This window comes from Oryctolagus cuniculus, chromosome 10, assembly GCF_964237555.1.
Source record: "Oryctolagus cuniculus chromosome 10, mOryCun1.1, whole genome shotgun sequence".
NCBI lineage: Eukaryota > Metazoa > Chordata > Mammalia > Lagomorpha > Leporidae > Oryctolagus > Oryctolagus cuniculus.
Window position 1 is genome coordinate 71292326 of NC_091441.1, and position 18455 is coordinate 71310780.

Consider the following 18455-nt stretch of genomic DNA (forward strand, 5'->3'; position numbering starts at 1 on the left):
GTCAATATTCTCTTTTAGAATAAAAGGAGACCAGAGGTTTCTTGGAGTATGGCACAGCAGGAAGCAACAGGAGTTTCTTTCCCCACTTAGATGACAATTGTATTGGCAGAGTCTGTCTGATGTAGCCGCTTTGTAATTCTAGTCTCTTGAAAACTTTTAACTTCTAGCAGAAGGTTTAGAATGCAAATTGCTATTAATTTCAGCTCTCTTAGAAGAGTAACACCCACTCATCCCTTACCTCCAGCTCATGCACCCGGAGCTGTGCACACGTTATTGGAGAAGGTTGTACACATCTTGCTGGAGCCATGGTGAGCAGAAAAGATCCTGCCCTCCAAATATCAGGAATTTGTTGTCTGAACCCTGATTGCTTCTGATCACATAGGTGCAGGCAAAGAGGCAGCGGCCATTGCTGATGTACCTCATTCTATTGTTATTTCAAACTTTCTTCCATTGGCTGAAGTGATTTTCAGTGGCATAAATGTCTGGTACCATTTTAATCATCCCTCCTTAATTTTTATTCTTTATGGAGAAAATAGAAAATGTCTGTTCAGACGCAGGCTCAGAAGAGACTTGAGAAGTCCCATGTGCATATCTCAGGATGAGAAAGAAACTACAAAAATTAAAAATAAGCACAATAGACAAAGTCAATAATAAAAAGTGCAAATCCTGTGGAAGGGAAGGCTGTGATTCTCAGAGCTACCACCAGGCTAGATCCAAATGTTTGATTTTCAAAAAAAAAAAAAATCACATGACATTCAATAAAAAGTATGGAAAGTATGGCTTCTATAACCAAAAAAACTCATCAGCAACTGCCTTGATGTTAATATCAACAGTTGGCCTGATGATAATAGATATACTAGCAATAGGCTTTCAAACAATTTTCTTAAATATACTCAAAGAACCAGAAGAAAATGTGAAGAAATAAAGAAAATTATGTATAGAAAATGTAAATTCAATGAAGAGCTAGAACAGCTAAAAAGAAACAAGAAAGAAAATTGTGGAGTTGAAAAACACAGTAATGGAGCTGAAAAATTCAACAGATTCAAAGGCAGATTTGAGCAGATAGAACAAAGAATCAGTGAATTAGAAAACAGGACAAGGGAAATTACCAAACCTGAGGAAAATTTAAAAAGAACTGAAGATAAATGCATAGAACTGAAGGCACCCATGGGAACACCATTAAGAGGACCAACATCTACCTATGGGAATGTTAGTAAGAGCAGACAGAGAAAAGGACAAAGAGACTACTTTAAGAAATAATGGCTAAAAACTCACCACATTTGTTCCAAGGCCTCAATTTGCGTATCCAAGAAGCTCAACAGCTCCAACTACACAAGTACTCCATAGTCAAACTTTTGAAAGATGAGACTTGAAACCAATAAGAGAGAAACAACTTCTCAAAAAGATTACCAGCAGATTATTCATTCAAAATTTTGTAGGTCTCAAGGCAACAGGCCTGTGTGTTCAAAGTGCTAAAAGAAAAAAAAAGGTGTCAACCAAGAATTCTATTTCTAAAAAAGGTGAACATCAAAAGTGAGGAATCAGGGCCAGCATTGCAGCGTAGTAAGTAAAAGCCATTGTCTGCAGTGCTGCATCTCATATGTGTACCGATTCAAGTCCCAGCTACTTCACTTCTGATCCAGCTTCCTACTAATGCACTTGGGAAAGCAACAGAGGATGGCACAATGGGTGTTCCTTCTTACTCTTTACTTACATAGACTTAATCTTCTCTGCATAAAGTTAATTGAAAATAGATTTTAGTATAAAATAAGACTGGGAATAGGAGAGGGAGGAAGAAGAGGGGTGGGAGGGGGGCTTGGTCTTGGTGGGAAGATACAGTGGTATCCTGAAGTTGTACTTAAGAAATGCATGAAGTTTGTATTCATTAAATAAAAGATTTATCTGGGGGAAAAAAAGTCCATGAGGCAAAGGCTACTGAAGGAGGTTGACTCAGATGCTCACAGTAGCTGCTCTGTGAACTGACATCTTCATTCTTGAACAAACTTGGCACTATTTTTAAAAGGCACATATGTAATTTTAATATAGTGTTTTTCTTCTATTTCATTTTCAAAACTATTTTGAAGCATCAGTTTATAAAATAATTTGTCAAACCTGCATATACAGTATGATGACAGTGCAGTGGATACACATACAAAAATATGGGTAGTATATATTTTAAAACAGTGGTTCTTATTTCCATGTAGTAGGATTCTGCAAGGTTTTTGTTTTCATTTTTGCTTATGTGAATTCCTTAATTTTTCTGCCATGAGCAGCATGTGATATCAAAAATAAAGTATAAAGGAACCAGCACATTGGCATAGTGAGCTAAGCCTCTGCCTGCGGCACTGGCAGAGTTTTGAGTCCTGGCTGACTGCTCTTCTTCTGATCCAGCTGTCTGCCTATGGCCTGGGAAAAGCAGTAGAAGATGGTCCAAATGCTTGGGCCCTGTACCCAGAAGAAGCTCTCGGTTCCTGGCTTCAGATTGGTGACGCTCTGGCTGTTGAGGCCACTGGGGACTGAATCAGTGGACAGAAGTCCTTTCTCTATGTCTCTCTCTCTCTCTCTCTGTAACTCTGCCTCTCAAATAAATAAATAAAACTTTAAAAAATGATAAAGTTGAAAACATATAGAACGGAGTATGTCTTGTCCTCCTGGTTTGCACAGCAATTTGTCCTAAAACATGCACTTCAATGTGCCTGCATGATTGCTCTCCATTGTTGCTAACATACATGTACACAGTGCCTTGAATAATAGAAAAACATTTTATCATATGAATTAAATGAATAAAAGAGGGAAGAATGATGAATTGTGGTAAACAGATGAGTAGAATAGAACCTGAGTAAGAAATTTTTTTGCTTATTTTATGTAAAGATGATCACGGATTTGAAAATTGGCCAAATTTTATATATTTGTTTATAAAATTAAAAGCAATACACTTTTCCATCTTGACTTTCTTGTTAAATGATGTTCAACTGATTTTTTTCAGCTAAAGTTCATTATTATTCTCTTTTATGTAAGAAGCAAAGTAAAAAACAGAAAATGCATGGTTTTGGTTGAATAATTCTAATTGTCTAAAAAGGTCTCATTTTGTTTCTTTCACAATTTTTTTGTGCCAAATTGCACATAAAGTGCTGTTAAGTACATTTGTATTGTTGTAGAAGCGTCATCTGTCATCTATCTGCAAGACTCTTTTCATCTTGTAAAACAGAACGTCTGTACACGTTAACAAACAACTTCCCTACTTTCCTTTGCTTCATCTCATTCTATTTCATGTCTATGATTTTCACAGTTCTAACTGCCTCATGGAAGTGGCATCATAAAGCATTTTTTTGTACTGGCTTAATTTCATTTAGCGTTAAGTCTTCAAGTGTTATCCATGTTTTACCACATATCAGAATTTCCTTCTTTTTTAAGATTATCTCATAAATCTACACACACAGTACCACATTTTGCTTCTCCAGTCATCCTTTGATGGGCACTTAGAGTGGCTTCCACTTGTTAATTTTTATGAATAACACTACCATGAATATGAATGCACAAGTATCCCTTCAAGATCTGACTTCTGAGTCTTTTTTTTTTTTGACAGGCAGAGTGGACAGTGAGAGAGAGAGACAGAGAGAAAGGTCTTCCTTTGCCGTTGGTTCACCCTCCAATGGCCGCTGCGGCCGGCGCGCTGCGGCTGGTGCACCTCGCTGATCCGAAGCCAGGAGCCAGGCGCTCATCCTGGTCTCCCATGGGGTTCAGGGCCCAAGTACTTGGGCCATCCTCCACTGCACTCCCGGGCCACAGCAGAGAGCTGGACTGGAAGAGGGGCAACCGGGACAGAATCCGGTGCCCCGACAGGGACTAGAACCCGGTGTGCCGGCGCTGCTAGGTGGAGGATTAGTCCAGTGAGCCACGGCGCTGGCCCACTTCTGAGTCTTTTGAATATATATCAATAAATGGAATTGCTGGCTTATATGATAATTCTATTTTTAAATTTTTGAGGGATCTCCATACTGTTTTCCATGGTGGCTAAACCCTTTTGCATTCAGTGGTGTATAATTGTTCCAATTTCTCCACGTCTGTGTCAATGTTTATCTTATTTTTATAGTAGCTATCCTAACAGATGTGAGGTGATATTTCACTGAAGTTTTGACTTGCATTTCCCTAATGATTAGGGATGTTAAGCATTCTTTTTATGTATCTCTTGTAGCCCATTCTGTGATCCCAAGTTTTCTCTGACATATCTTTTATACATAATATTTTAAAATTCTCATGAAGTCCAATTTATCTACTTACTCTTTTCTTGCCTGTGCGTTTAGTACACATCCAAGTCCTGGAGAACTATACCCCTAGAGGAGGTTGCAGTCATTGAGGGAGAGATGAATTTTTCTGTGAGATTTTCAATGAGACATGTATTTTTCTGTGGTGTCTGTGGTACAAGATCCAGTACCTGGTTCTTAGTAGCATGGGTGAGGCAGTAGCAGCAGTGGGGTTTTCAGTTTATTAAGAAAGAGGTCAGGCATTACTTCTAGCTGTATTTCTGCTCGATGAATAGCATCAAAGCATGGGTCTTTTGCATAAACAGAAATTAGATAAGCAACTAACAATACATAAGAGAGTTGTTTTGCTATAACTAATGAACTTAATCTACAATGTTTAACAGTGTTTTTCTTTTATTACTTTAACTTCTCTTTCCATTGGCTTCACGACAACCTTGAGGAAGAATTTGATGAAATTCTCTCCTTTGTTTCTGCTTTTTTTTTTTTTTCAGGCAGAGTGGACAGTGAGAGAGAGAGAGAGAGGTCTTCCTTTTGCCGTTGGTTCACCCTCCAATGGCCGCCGTGGCCAGCACGCTGCAGCCCGTGCACCGCACCAATCCGAAGGCAGGAGCCAGGAGCCAGGTGCTTCTGGTCTCCCATGGGGTGCAGGACCCAAGCACTTGGGCCATCCTCCACCGCACTCCCGGGCCACAGCAGAGAGCTGGCCTGGAATAGGGGCAACTGGGACAGAATCCGGTGCCCTGACCGGGACTAGAACCTGGTGTGCTGGCACCACTAGGCGGAGGATTAGCCTATTGAGCCACAGCACCAGCCTGTTTCTGTTTTTGTAATCTCACTTTTTTTCTCTGACTACTTCAAGATTTTCTTTGTCCTTGATTTCATTAAGTCCTGGTGGTGTGTGTGTGTGTGTGTGTGTGTGTGTCTTGCCTGGTATTCTCTAACATTTTTAGATGTTGGTTTGGCATCTATTAATTTTGAAAATTTCCATCAGCAACTCCTCAAATATTTCTTTTTTAAAAATTTATTTGACAGAGCTATAGACAGTGAGAGAGAGAGAGAGAGAGAGAGACAGAGAGAGACAGAGAGAGACAGAGAGAAAGGTGTTCCTTTCATTGCTTCACTCCCCAAATGGCTGCCTTGGCCGGTGTTGCACCGATCTGAAGCCAGGAACCAGGTGCCTCCTCCTGGTCTCCCACGCAGGTGCAGGGGCCCAAGCACCTAGGCCAATCTCCACCACCCTCCCGGGCCACAGCTGAGAGCTGGGCTGGAAGAGGAGTAACTGTGACTAGAACCGGCACCCACATGGGATGCTGGTGCCACAGGCGGATTAACCAAATGAGCCACAGTGCTGGCCCTCAAATATTTCTTTTACCCTGTTATCTCTCTTCTCATTCAATGATTCTTTTTTTAAGATTTATTTTGTTTATTTGAAATGCAGAATTACAGAGAGAGAGAGAGAGAGAGAGAGAGAGAGAGAAGACAGGAGATTCCTGAAGCCAGGAGCCAGGAGCCAGGAGATTCTTCTGAGTCTCTCACATGGGTGTTGGGGCCCAAGCACTTGGACCATCTTTCTCTGCTTTCCCAGGCCATTAACAGGGAGCTGGATCAGAACTGGAGCAGCTAGGACTCAAAATGGTGCCCATATTAGATGCTGTGTTACCTGCTATGGCATAGAGCCAGGCCCTCATTCAAGGATTCTAATGACATTTATTTTTCTTTCTTTTTTTTTTTTTTTAGCCACAGCACTGGCCCAGGATTTAAAATTTTTAAAGTGAGACTTACAGAGGAGACATGATTTAAAAAAAAAAAAAAAAGGTCTCTATCATTCTTTCATCAATTCGATAGACCCTGGTGGAAAACTGAAGTGGGGGCTCATTCTGTGAGCCTCCACACACACCCATGAAGGTGCCAGGCCCCACTTTGCTGTCATTTCCAAAACGGATTTTGGTCGATAGTTTCCCTCCACTGCTGGATAACACAGTAAGCACAAACATTCAGACTAAAAGCACAATGGATTATTCACGCTAACCTACAGGTGCATGACACCTGCTTGCCAACAAACATTACAGTAATCATAATCATACAGTGACAACCACGAGGGGTTCTGTGGTTTTCTTATCATGACCGATTTGCAGACATAAGTGTATGTACAACTTTTGCTAGTAACTCAAGAAGTCCTAAGTTTTCCATTCTGCAAATATTTCAACAGCACATTTATCTCCAAGCCACCTAGGTGGTATACAGATTGCTCAATTGAAGTCCTTTAATAGGACGGTAAGATGTAATGAGTTAAATCGGATCACAAAAAACACAAACGTGTTTACAAGACAAGACTTACACATGAAATTCCCTTAGAAATCAGCACATTTCCATTTTGTTGATTTCAATCACAAACTATCTCAGGGACTAAATGTTAATTACAAACCCAGGGGAGTCCACTTAATCTTATCTTCCAAGCACTCTTCAATACTTGAAAAGCCAGCAGTATAGGCCTTTGGAATTATTTTCCAAACTGCTCCTGAAAATCTCACACCTTCCCACATACACCCCTCACACCCCCCACCGTGTACCCCCTCCCCAGCTCACAAAGCAGTGAAGGTGCTAATTTGCCCACGTTTCACACCCACCTTCCAAGTCACTAATATTCAGGTTTTCAATTACAACTTTTCAGACTCTTCCCCAGCAAAGCAAAACAATTTTGCTTTTTTCCAAGTAGTAACTTAACAAGCATTAACAGTTTACTATTATTAACTTGTGTTTTCTAGGTTTGTGAGTGTTACTGAATTCCCTCCAACCCTCGTCCCCTACCACCCTTACCAAGTGCTGTACCCCTAACCCACCCCTCCATCCCTTTCTCACCCCCTCCCTCCCACACTACCCCAACTCAAGGTCCTCCTAGTGGGATGCACAGAGTTCCTTGAAATCTAAATCAGGAAAATTCAACTCAAAAAAAAAAAAAGTCAAGAACCAAGGATTAGGGGTTGGCCCCGTAGCATAGCTGGTTAAGCTGCTGCTTGGGACCCTGGCATCTCATATCAGGGTGCTGGTTTGAGTCCTGCTACCCTGGTTCTGAGCCAGCTCCCCCCCCCCTTTTTTTTTGACAGGCAGAGTGGACAGTGAGAGAGAGACAGAGAGAAAGGTCTTCCTTTAGCCTTGGTTCACCCTCCAGTGGCTGGCTGAGCCACAGGCAGGAGCCAGGTGCTTATCCTGGTCTCCCATGGGGTGCAGGGCCCAGGCAGTTGGGCCATCCTCCACTGCACTTCTGGGCCACAGCAGAGAACTGGCCTGGAAGAGGGGCAACCGGGACAGAATCTGGCGCCCCGACCAGGACTAGAACCCAGTGTGCCGGCGCTGCAAGTGGAGTATTAGCCTATTGATCCTCGGTGCTGGCCTAGAGCCAGCTCCCTTCTAATGTGCATGGCAAGGCAGCAGAGGATGGCCAAAGGGTGGGCAACCAGGATGGAGTTCCTGGCTTCAGCATGGCTGTTGTGGTCATTTGAGGAGTGAATCAGCAGATCAAAGATCTCTCCCCACCTACTTCCACTGCTCTGCCTTTCAAACACATGAATTTTGGAGAAAAAAAAAAAACAACAACAAAAACAAAGATCAGCCACCATCCCCTTCTTAGTCATCTGTAACGCCATCAAGATGCCCAAACCCGACCCGACCTGCACCTCCCATATACGGAATGTGGACCTAACCAACTTGTCCCCACCCCCAGATGTTAGCACAAGTGACCCTCATTTGACAATCTGCTTCATCGACTATATCCCCTGTGCCTAAGGCATTTGACATTCAACAGCTTTCCCCCAACGCAGGCTGTATCCTCACAGCACAAATTCCTCTGGCTAACACACAGGCAGTCAGGCACACAGGTGGGCGGGCGGGTGAGGTCACCAGGCTCCATCTACAAGGCATAACCGTGTTGTGGCATCAACCAGCGTTACCAAGTTCTATGGCACCCCCAGGTTCATCCGACGCCCTCATCTCCCGCTTCTGTCTCCTGAGGCCCTGACTGAACTGGCCACTTCTGCCAACTCTGGCTAGGCCTGGCGTGGGCCACCCCCTGTCACTAACTCCTTACATATACAGTAAAAAGAAAAGTAGGTCAAAGATGACCACTCCCCAAGTCCTGGTTCTATAGACTAGAAAGGAAGACACCATGTGCTGCTGGGAATCTCTTCTAGTCTGCAGGTTTAGGAGAGCAGGGTAAGAAGCCCTTAGCTCATCAGAACCAGGAGGCAGCAAGAAACTCTCATGACAGCCTCCAGAGAGATACGAAGGCATGGGGAGATGGTCTTGGCCTCCATTTCTTGTGTTCCAGGAACATAACAAAAACTCCTGCCAAGTGCGCAGCAGCCACTGCGGGGAAGACAAATAAAATCTATGATTCAGAAACATGTTGTTTTAGTTTCTATGTGTTTGCATATTTTCTAGAATTTCTTAAGTTGTTAATTTCAAACTTCATTACATTGTGGTGAGAAAAGACACATGATATGATTTCAGTTTTTCTCAAATTTGCTGAGCTTGCTTTATGGCTTGGCATATGGTCTATCCTAAAGAAAGTTCTATTCACTCCCCCCCCCATCTCTATCTCTGTCTCTGTCTCTCCCTCCCTCTCTCTCTCTCTCTCACACACACACATACTCTGCCTTTCAAATAAGTAAATTTTTCTAAAAACCTAGAAGATTGGCGCATGACACACATTTTAGAGTCTCTCAGCCTATCTGGAAAAGGGTGGGTATAAGCACTTGGTCTTGATGCTGAGGTGATAATGAAATCAGGCAGAATTCCCGATGATTCTTTTCCAGCAGGGACACCACTGGAGTTAAGAGGACAATGGTTAGAGCTTTAAGCAGAAAGGAATATTAACAGAGTGCGCAAGCCAGGAGCAAGGTGATTCCATGGCCAAAGACCTGCATCCCCGGGTAATGCAGAGTTACAAGTGTTTTAGCAGTCATTTTCAGGAAGTTACACAAATCCATTAGGTTTCAAGGTGGTTCTAGGAAGTGTGATATATATACATATATATATATATGCAAATGAAATGGACATATATGCCCACTGTCATCACATGTGTTCCAAGTTCAAATGGGGACAGCAAACTAATGGAACAAAGGGAGTGTTGGGTTTTCTGTAGAAAGGTGAGGTTGAGGATGCTCTTTGGCCTGTGTGCAGAATTCCTAACCTAACTTCAGCCAAGCCAAGGCCTTATCAAGGGGAGTTTGCCTTGGGAACTCAGCTGTGACTCCAGGCCCACCTACAAGGGAACCTGGATGATGATGACTTTTAGCTAGGATTAAAGCAGGGTTGGGTCATTTCCTTTAGAAGAGAGTGTTAATGTCCGTGTCAGTTGGCCCATAACCAACTCTTCCTGAAACCAAAAAAATTCCAGACATTTCTCTCTCCCTTTACTTGTCCAGCTGTCATGAGGCTCCCTCAACTCTGTCTCCTGTAGCTCTTCTCCATTTGGCCTTGGAATCCTCCCCACTCTTGTCCCTTGGTGATCCATGCCCTCCCGATCACCGGCTTGATCACAATGCCTAACTGGTATTCCCATACCCTCTGCCCAGCTCAAAATCCAGTGAGTGAAGAAGTGATTGATTTCCTCTCTTGCTGAAAAGATACTTCAATAAAGCTCAGTAACCTACAGATTAAAAGCTGAGCAGCATACAAAGCTCTTTATCATCAGCCCGTGCTTGCTTCTGCACCTATTCTCTAGGATTCTGACAGTTCCCTGCCTGCCTCTGCTCTCTCACCTTTCATCCCCCCTGCTCCTCCACCCTGCAGAGGAGCCCATGTGCTTCTTCCCCATCCTTCAAGACCCAGTTCAACACCACCATGTGCAGTGACGTAACCATCCTCACCTCCTGCCCCACACTGAGGCTGTTACCTGCAGTGTCTCAGTTTACCACTATAGTATCAGGTGATGCCTGCCTCCTCCCTCTCACACATTGATTCTGTCTGTCTGTGTAACCTGGAAAGGAGGGACTCCCTACCTCAGAGGTTCTCCATCCTGGCTACTTTGTGAAAATATAAATCAGATCCTACCCCAGCCCCACTATATCAGAATTTAATGAGTGTGGACAGGTGTTTGTGATGATCAGTGTTACATCCAAATTTTGGAGACCAAATAACCTCTGGCATGAGAAAGGTTTTATTGGACTGTTACAGATGCTAAACTAAATAAAAGGACTAGTCCTTGGACAAATTCCCTTAACCACCAGCAGCACAGCGGAAAGATAGCATTTGGAAAATGCCCACTGAATATAAAAAGCAAAGATGCTTTATAATGAATATTTGAGGGGAAGGAAATGTACATTTCTTCCATTGAGGATATCTTGCCCACAGATGGGGGTGGGGGTGAACAACAGGAAGCAGGCTGAGTCCTGGTAGGCCACACAATCCACAGGGAGAAGGGTGGGCTGCTTCCCAGTTGGTTGTTCCCCATGCAGAATGCAATGTGTTTTGAGGCTGGTCCTCAAAACTGTGGAGCAGTTCCTTTTCTTTGTTCAGCCTAATGATGAGAGTTTTGTATAAATTTCTCTTACCTCTTCCCTTCTTCCATCCACTGGCCTGTCACTTAATTTAGGACATCTCTGAATTTCTCTCCGGTCATCAGAAAGGGTTGAGGGGCTACTCACCTAATCGGCAATATGCATTCCCTTCCCAGAGGAAAGTGCTACTTATAGAAAGAATGAAGGAATGAGGGAAATTTTTTTTAAAGGAAACCCTTTGAATTGATATTTTTCTATTTAATCACCAGATACCAAATAAAGAAGTCAGAGATCACTCAAGGAAATAAAAAAATTTCCCCATTGGTAAAAGTACTCCTTCTGCTTCCAGTGAGATATTAGTTTTCATTAGGTTCTTAGATTGAAACTGTCTTTAACATTTTCCTGTTATGTGAAAGCAATTAGGTATTTAGACGATTATTACTTAGAGTTGCCTTATTTTGGAGACCTGAACTGCTCAGTAATGCATTGTAGATAAATAAAGCAGATTTTCTTTAAAATGCATATTCTGTGTCCTGGGATCAGGGCACAGAACCTTCTTGGAGGATCATGGCTCTTTGCTGTGGTGTCGTCGCTTCATGATCCTGAAGCTTGAGAACACTGCCCATAAAGAAGTCCACCAGCCACAGCTCTCCTCTAGTCCATCCTGATGAGTTCCCGGGCTCTGAGTCTGCAGGGGAGTTGGTGGGGGCTCCTAACCAGGCAGGGGAAGGGCAGAATACCAATGTTGCTGAGTCAGGAAGCCACTCAAGCTTTCGCCCCGGGGAAATAAGTTGCAATTGTTGCACTGCCATAAAGTACACATGGCTCCTTGTTGGGAGAAAATAGATCATAGATTGAACTTGATGTTGGGGAACTAGGCAAGAAGATTAAGTAGGAATAGTTGAGCTGGAAGATTTTCTCATAATCTCTGTACAGCCCTGCATTGTTATTCTACTCCCTTAGCTATCAATCCCATTCACCCACTTTCCCATGGTGCACCTGTGTCTCCTCCAGGACTAGGAAAGAGGAGATGCCATGATGGCCATGTGGGAGTTAAGCTTTATGCAGAAGTACCATGAAACTCCCAGAAAGCTTCACACACACTAAACTCCACCCTCTTTTGTATATTCAATTAGGGTACCGCCCCCTACCTCACTAACAGGGCTGACAGTATGGGAGCAGGGAAGCATGGGAAGCTTTTTTGGCTTCTGGACCTTGCTTATGGGTCCTTCTCTGACCTCTTCCCCCTTTCTCTCCTTATAGGCAGTTCTATGGCCCCCTCATGACAAGTATCTATGTGGGCTGACTCACTCTCACACTGTTAGAGTCGACTGCCCGAAAAACGTCACCAAGAGACATCTCTTATGCAAACAGCAAGGGGAAGCTTTATTGATTATCCAGCATGCTGGGGCTGTCTGACCATACATGAACAGAGCAGCCCCGAATAACCAAAGGTTAGGGTTTATAAAGGCAAAAACCGCAAAACCGGGAAGGGGGGAATACATGGTTGCTATGCACGGTTGCTATACACAGTTGCTAAAATCAAAAGAGAGTATATGGTTACTGGGGTCAACATAACCTAAAACCTAAGTGAAATTAATATTTATCATAATCTTGACAATACCAGTTACAATATTACAATCAGCAATTAGGACTTGACATTAATGTAAGACACAGACAAATCACATCTTCATTATTAGCCCAGGTAACCCAGGTGTAACCTTTCTACTTTTAAGCTTGAGCAATCATGCTAGGGGGTTTTTGTGTGTTGCCAAGGGTGATGTAGTGCACTGCTATTGTCCGACTATTTGAGATCATAGTTTCAGACCAGAGTCTCACGGTGGGGGGTGCTTTCTCAGAATGGAGTCTCAAGTGCTCCAAAATGGAGTCCCTACTGTCAAGGTGCTACTTCACTCTGTCTTATTTTTACAGCTGTACCAGGAAGGTTTAAACCTGTAAGCTTAAGCTTAACTTTTTACACCCGCACATATACAATTTTAACTCTTCAACACAGGGTGTATACTCTCTCTCTTTTTAAAATAAATTCTGCTGTCACTTGTGCACTGTATTATGTCTCTGCTTTAAATTCCGATCTCTGTGGGGGGGCAAGAACTTCAAATAAAAATTAAGATGCATATGCCCATCATCATAAGGGACCTGCTGTTTGCCTGGGCTGGGTTGACACTTGCTCCAGAGAACAGAGAGCTGCTGGCAGGCTCAGACAGAACTGTCTACTTCTCCCTCTTTCTTGGCAGAATGAAGTGAGGCTAAAAGCCATTAGACACAAATGTAATGTTCTAGGATTTTATCAGTAATGTGAAAAACAAAAATACTCATGGTCAAACTGATCTAGATAGATCAGTGCTATTTATAACCTGAGCTCAGTTTGTCAGAGCCCACCAAATGGCTGTTCATGTTAAGAATAGAATAAAGATATTGAGAACAAGTATATGAACGCCCTGGCTGATGCTCTTGAGAGCATCAACAAAGCCGAGAAGATAGGCAAATGCCAGATTTTTATCAGGCCGTGCTCTAACGTCATCGTCAGTTTTCTGACTGTGATGATGAAGCAGGGTTACATTGGTGAGTTTGAAATCATTGACCATCATAGAGCTGGGAAGATTGTTGTAAACCTCACTGGCAGGTTAAACAAGTGTGGAGTGATCAGCCCCAGATTTGACGTGCAGTTGAAAGATCTAGAAAAATGGCAGAATAATCTGCTTCCATCCCACCAGTTTGGTTTCACTGTACTGACAACCTCAGCTGCCATCATGGACCATGAAAAAGCACAACAAAAACACACAGGAGAGAAAATCCTGGGATTCTTTTTCTAGGGATGTGGCACAGACATACAAATAAAAGCTCAATGGACAAAAAAAAATAGAATAAAGTTAAAGGATCATTTAGCATGTCCTTGTGGACCAGAGGGAGACTGACAGCAGGTGTTGCTGAATGGGTGAAGCTTGGTGTCGGGTAAATCCAGGTGCCACAGTCTTCCTTGGTATGCCTCCTTCACCTGTTATTTCTCACTCCTTCCATGGCTCATGGAAGACACACAGCAATCATTTCTCAAGCACTTCTGTGTTGCAGGCATCTTGCCATTGGATTATACACACTATGATTGATAATAAGAAACACATACTTTGGTCTTTGTCATATTTCCTGGCATACAGCTCCTAAAACCCAAGGAATATTTGAAATGGTATAGTCTGGTATACTATAGTAATAGTATATGGCTATACTATGGCAAAGTATTGTAATGTGTTATCTGTAGGGGAACTCTCCCAACCTGAGGGAGGACCGCAGTTGGGACTGAGAGCAGTAAGGAGAACAATAGGGGATGAGGGTTCAGAACCAGGCAGTTCATGGCTATCTGTGTTGTTCCAAGAACACGCCCACACTGATGCCAAACCCTTGCCTCACTCTCCTTCAATCCATTCTCTGCCATCCTGCTAAAATGGCATATTTCTTTCAAGGAACAGGTGAATAAAGTGAGGACCAAAAAAAGGTAAGCCATGTGAGAAGCTACCAGTGGCAGAGAATGTATGGCTATGAAGGCCAGGTTCATTCCATTGTCCAAATACCTGTCTCCAGTGAAGACTTGGGGGGTCAAAGATCCGTTGTTACAAATATACATGATGTTGGCAGCCATATTTATTTCCATTATAAGGATTTTACTAGACTGCTTATGACCTTCCTCCTGAGGTGTTGCAAACTTGCTCATGCCCCAGCACTTTTGTTCTTGCTTCCTCTAGGGTGTTCTGCCTCCAGCATGGGGACCCAAATTACCTACTCCATTCACTCCCCTGCTCTTTCCCTGCCTGTTTTTCTACTGGTTCCCATACTGCAGGAGTCACTGTCATGGTTGGGGTGTCTTCTCCATGTGTGTACACTGTGTTACTTTGACTCTGTCCAGATCTCAAGCTCCAGAGAGCAAGGACTGTGTCCTTTTTACTCAGTCCTCTACTGCCAGGGCTCAGAATGTACAATGAGGCAGTTTTCTGCTCAAGACACATCTGTTGACAAATGACTCTATTCTCAAGGCCTAGGCAAGCCTCTGAGGCCAGGATGCTCTGCTCTAACAAACGAGGTTGCCAGAAAAAAGGGCACAGAGGCAGTAATGTGACCAAAAACCTGACTCCTCACTACAGAAAGCCTTGTATCCCAGGTGAGTTTTAGAATCTCACACACCATGCTGCACAGGAACCAAGAAAGAAACTCCCAGAGACACAAAGTCAGAAAGCTGAATGGATCCCAGAGCCTATGGTAAGCAAGTGTCCTCACTCATTAAATATAGGATGCATGGTTTCAACACGGGCAGTGCCTGAGAACAGAGCAGGGCGTCAGGCTTGTCTGGGTTTGAATTCTGGCTACTGCCTACTAGCTCTGTGTCCTCAGGTGAGTTAGGAAGTTCTTTTACGACTCAGCCCTGTTAAATAATGTAAACACTGCAATGTAACAAACTTTACCATATTTCATAAGGATGCTCTGAGGATTATATGAGGCAGCATTTGTAATGCGCTCAGAACAGAATGTGAAACTTAGAGTGCAGAAAGTGTTGATTTTAAAAAGGTGGCAGAACTCATCCAGCCCTGCAAAAGATGCTTAAAGATGTGTTACACACAGAAACACAGAAACACGGTCATCAATACGAAAGAAGGCAAACGAAGGAAACCTCACAGCAAAAGATCACAGCAAGTTCAAAACATATTAGAAAATATCTCTGGCAAATGGCAGGGCAAAGCTACTACTTATCAATAGTCACACTGAACGTTAATGGCCTGAAGTGTCCAGTTAAAAGACACCGATTGGCTGATTGGCTTAAGGAACAAAACCCATCTATTTGCTGCTTACAAGAAACACATCTTTCCAACAAAGATGCGTACAGACTGAAAGTGAAAGACTGGAAATAGATATATCATGCCAACAGAAATGAAAAAAGAGCAGGCATAGCCATCTTAATATCAAACAACATAAACTTTACCACAAAAACTGTTAGGAGAGACAAAGAGGGTACTGTATAATGATTAAGGGATCAATTCAACAAGAAGATGTAACAACTATCAATGTATACGCACCTAATTGCAGGGCATTGGTTTATTTAAAAGATTTGTTAAGGGCCTTAAAGGGAGACTTAGACTCCAATACAATAGTACTGGGGGACTTCAATACTCCACTCTCAGAAATAGACAGATCAACAGGGCAGAAGATCAACAAGGAGACAGTAGATTTAAACGACACTATAGCCCAAATGGATCTAACAGTTATCCACAGAACTTTTCATCCTACACAGAAAGCATTTACATTCTTCTCAGCAGTACATGGAATCTTCTCTAGGATTGACCACATACTAGGCCATAAAGCAAGTCTCAGCAAATTTAAAAGAATTAGAATCATACAATGCAGCTTCTCAGACCATAAAGGAATGAATCTGGAAATTAGCAACTCAGGAATCCCTAGAGCATATGCAAACACATGGAGATTGAACAACATGCTCCTGAACGAACAATGGGCCATAGAAGAAATTAAAAGAGAAATCAAAAATTTTCTGGAAGTAAATGAGGATAACAGCACAACATACCAAAACTTATGGGATACAGCAAAAGCAGTGTTAAGAGGAAAGTTTGTATCAATAGTTGCCTACACCAAGAAATTGGAAAGGTACCAAAGAGATGAGCTTTCAATGCATCTCAAGGATCTAGAAAAACTGCAGCAAACCAGACCCAAAACTAGTAGGAGAAGAGAAATAATTAAAATCAGAGAAGAAATCAACAGGATTGAATCAAGAAAAACATTACAAAAAATCAGCCAAGCGAGAAGCTGGTTTTTTGAAAAAAATAAACAAAATTGACACCCCATTGGCACAACTAACTAAAAAAAGAAAAGACTCAAATCAATAAAATCAGAGATGCAAAAGGAGACGTAACAACAGACACCACAGAAATAAAAAGAATCATCAGAAATTACTACAAGGACTTGTAGGCCAGCAAACAGGGTAACTGATCAGAAATGGATAGATTCCTGGACACATGCAACCTACCTAAATTGAACCAGGAAGACATCGAAAACCTAAACAGACCCATAACTGAGACAGAAATTGAAACAGTAATAAAGGCCCTCCCAACAAAGAAAAGCCCAGGACCAGATGGATTCACTGCTGAATTCTACTGGACATTTAGAGAAGAACTGACTCCAATTCTTCTCAAACTATTCCGAACAATCAAAAAAGAGGGAATCCTCCCAAATTCTTTCTATGAAGCCAACATCACCTTAATTCCTAAGCCGGAAAAAGATGCAGCATTGAAAGAGAATTACAGACCAATATCCCTGATGAACATAGATGCAAAAATCCTCAATAAAATTCTCGACAATAGAATGCAACAACACATCAGAAAGATCATCCACCCAGACCAAGTGGGATTCATCCCTGGTATGCAGGGATGGTTCAACATTCGCAAATCAATCAATGTGATACACCACATTAACAGACTGCACAAGAAAAACCATATGATTATCTCAATAGACGCTGAGAAAGCATTTGATAAAAAACAACACCCTTTCATGATAAAATCTCTAAGCAAACTGGGTATGGAAGGAACATTCCTCAATACAATCAAAGCAATTTATGAAAAACCCACAGGCAACATCCTATTGAATGGGGAAAAGTTGGAAGCATTTCCACTGAGATCTGGTAACAGACATGGATGCCCACTCTCACCACTGCTATTCAATATAGTTCTGGAAATTCTAGCCAGAGCTATTAGGCAAGAAAAAGAAATTAAAGGGATACAAATTGGGAAGGAAGAACTCAAACTATCCCTCTTTGCAGATGATATGATTCTTTATTTAGGGGACCCAAAGAACTCTAAGAGACTATTGGAACTCATAGAAGATTTTGGCAAAGTAGCAGGGTATAAAATCAATGCACAAAAATCAACAGCCTTTGTATACACAGGCAATACCACAGCTAAGGAAGAACTTCTAAGATCAATCCCATTCACAATAGCTACAAAAACAATCAAATACCTTGGAATAAACTTAACCAAGGACGTTAAAAATCTATATGATTAAAATTACAAAACCATAAAGAAAGAAATAGAAGAGGATACCAAAAAATGGAAAAATCTTCCATGCTCATGGATTGGAAGAATCAATATCATCAAAATGTCCATTCTCCCAAAAGCAATTTACAGATTCAATGAGATACCAATCAAGATACCGAAGACCTTCTTCTCAGATTTAGAAAAAATGATGCTGAAATTCATATGGAGACACAGGAGACCTCGAATAGCTAAAGCAATCTTGTACAACAAAAACAAAGCTGGAGGCATCACAATACCAGATTTCAGGACATACTACAGGGCAGTTGTTATCAAAACAGCATGGTACTGGTACAGAAACAGATGGATAGACCAATGGAACGGAATAGAAACGCCAGAAATCAATCCAAACATCTACAGCCAACTCATATTTGACCAAGGATCCAAAACCAATCCCTGGAGTAAGGACAGTCTATTCAATAAATGGTGCTGGGAAAATTGGATTTCCACATGCAGAATCATGAAGCAAGACCCCTACCTTTCACCTTACACAAAAATTCACTCAACATGGATAAAAGACTTAAATCTACGACCTGACACCATCAAATTTTAGGGAGGATTGGAAAAGCCCTGCAAGATACACGTACTGGCAA

General features: G+C 42.2%; 1 protein-coding gene across 1 annotated transcript; it reads left to right on the forward strand.

Annotated features, from left to right (window-relative positions):
* Positions 1-13162: 13162 nt before the first annotated feature.
* LOC100352255 (small ribosomal subunit protein uS8-like) lies at positions 13163-13596 on the forward strand. The gene has a single exon (XM_051852202.1). The coding sequence runs from the start codon at positions 13213-13215 to the stop codon at positions 13594-13596; it is 384 nt and encodes a 127-aa protein (XP_051708162.1). The 5' UTR covers positions 13163-13212.
* The last annotated feature ends 4859 nt before the right edge of the window (positions 13597-18455 follow it).

Bases quoted from the DNA above. Each gene is read 5' to 3' on its own strand.
- LOC100352255 (XM_051852202.1), top strand. From the start codon at position 13,213: ATGAACGCCCTGGCTGATGCTCTTGAGAGCATCAACAAAGCCGAGAAG.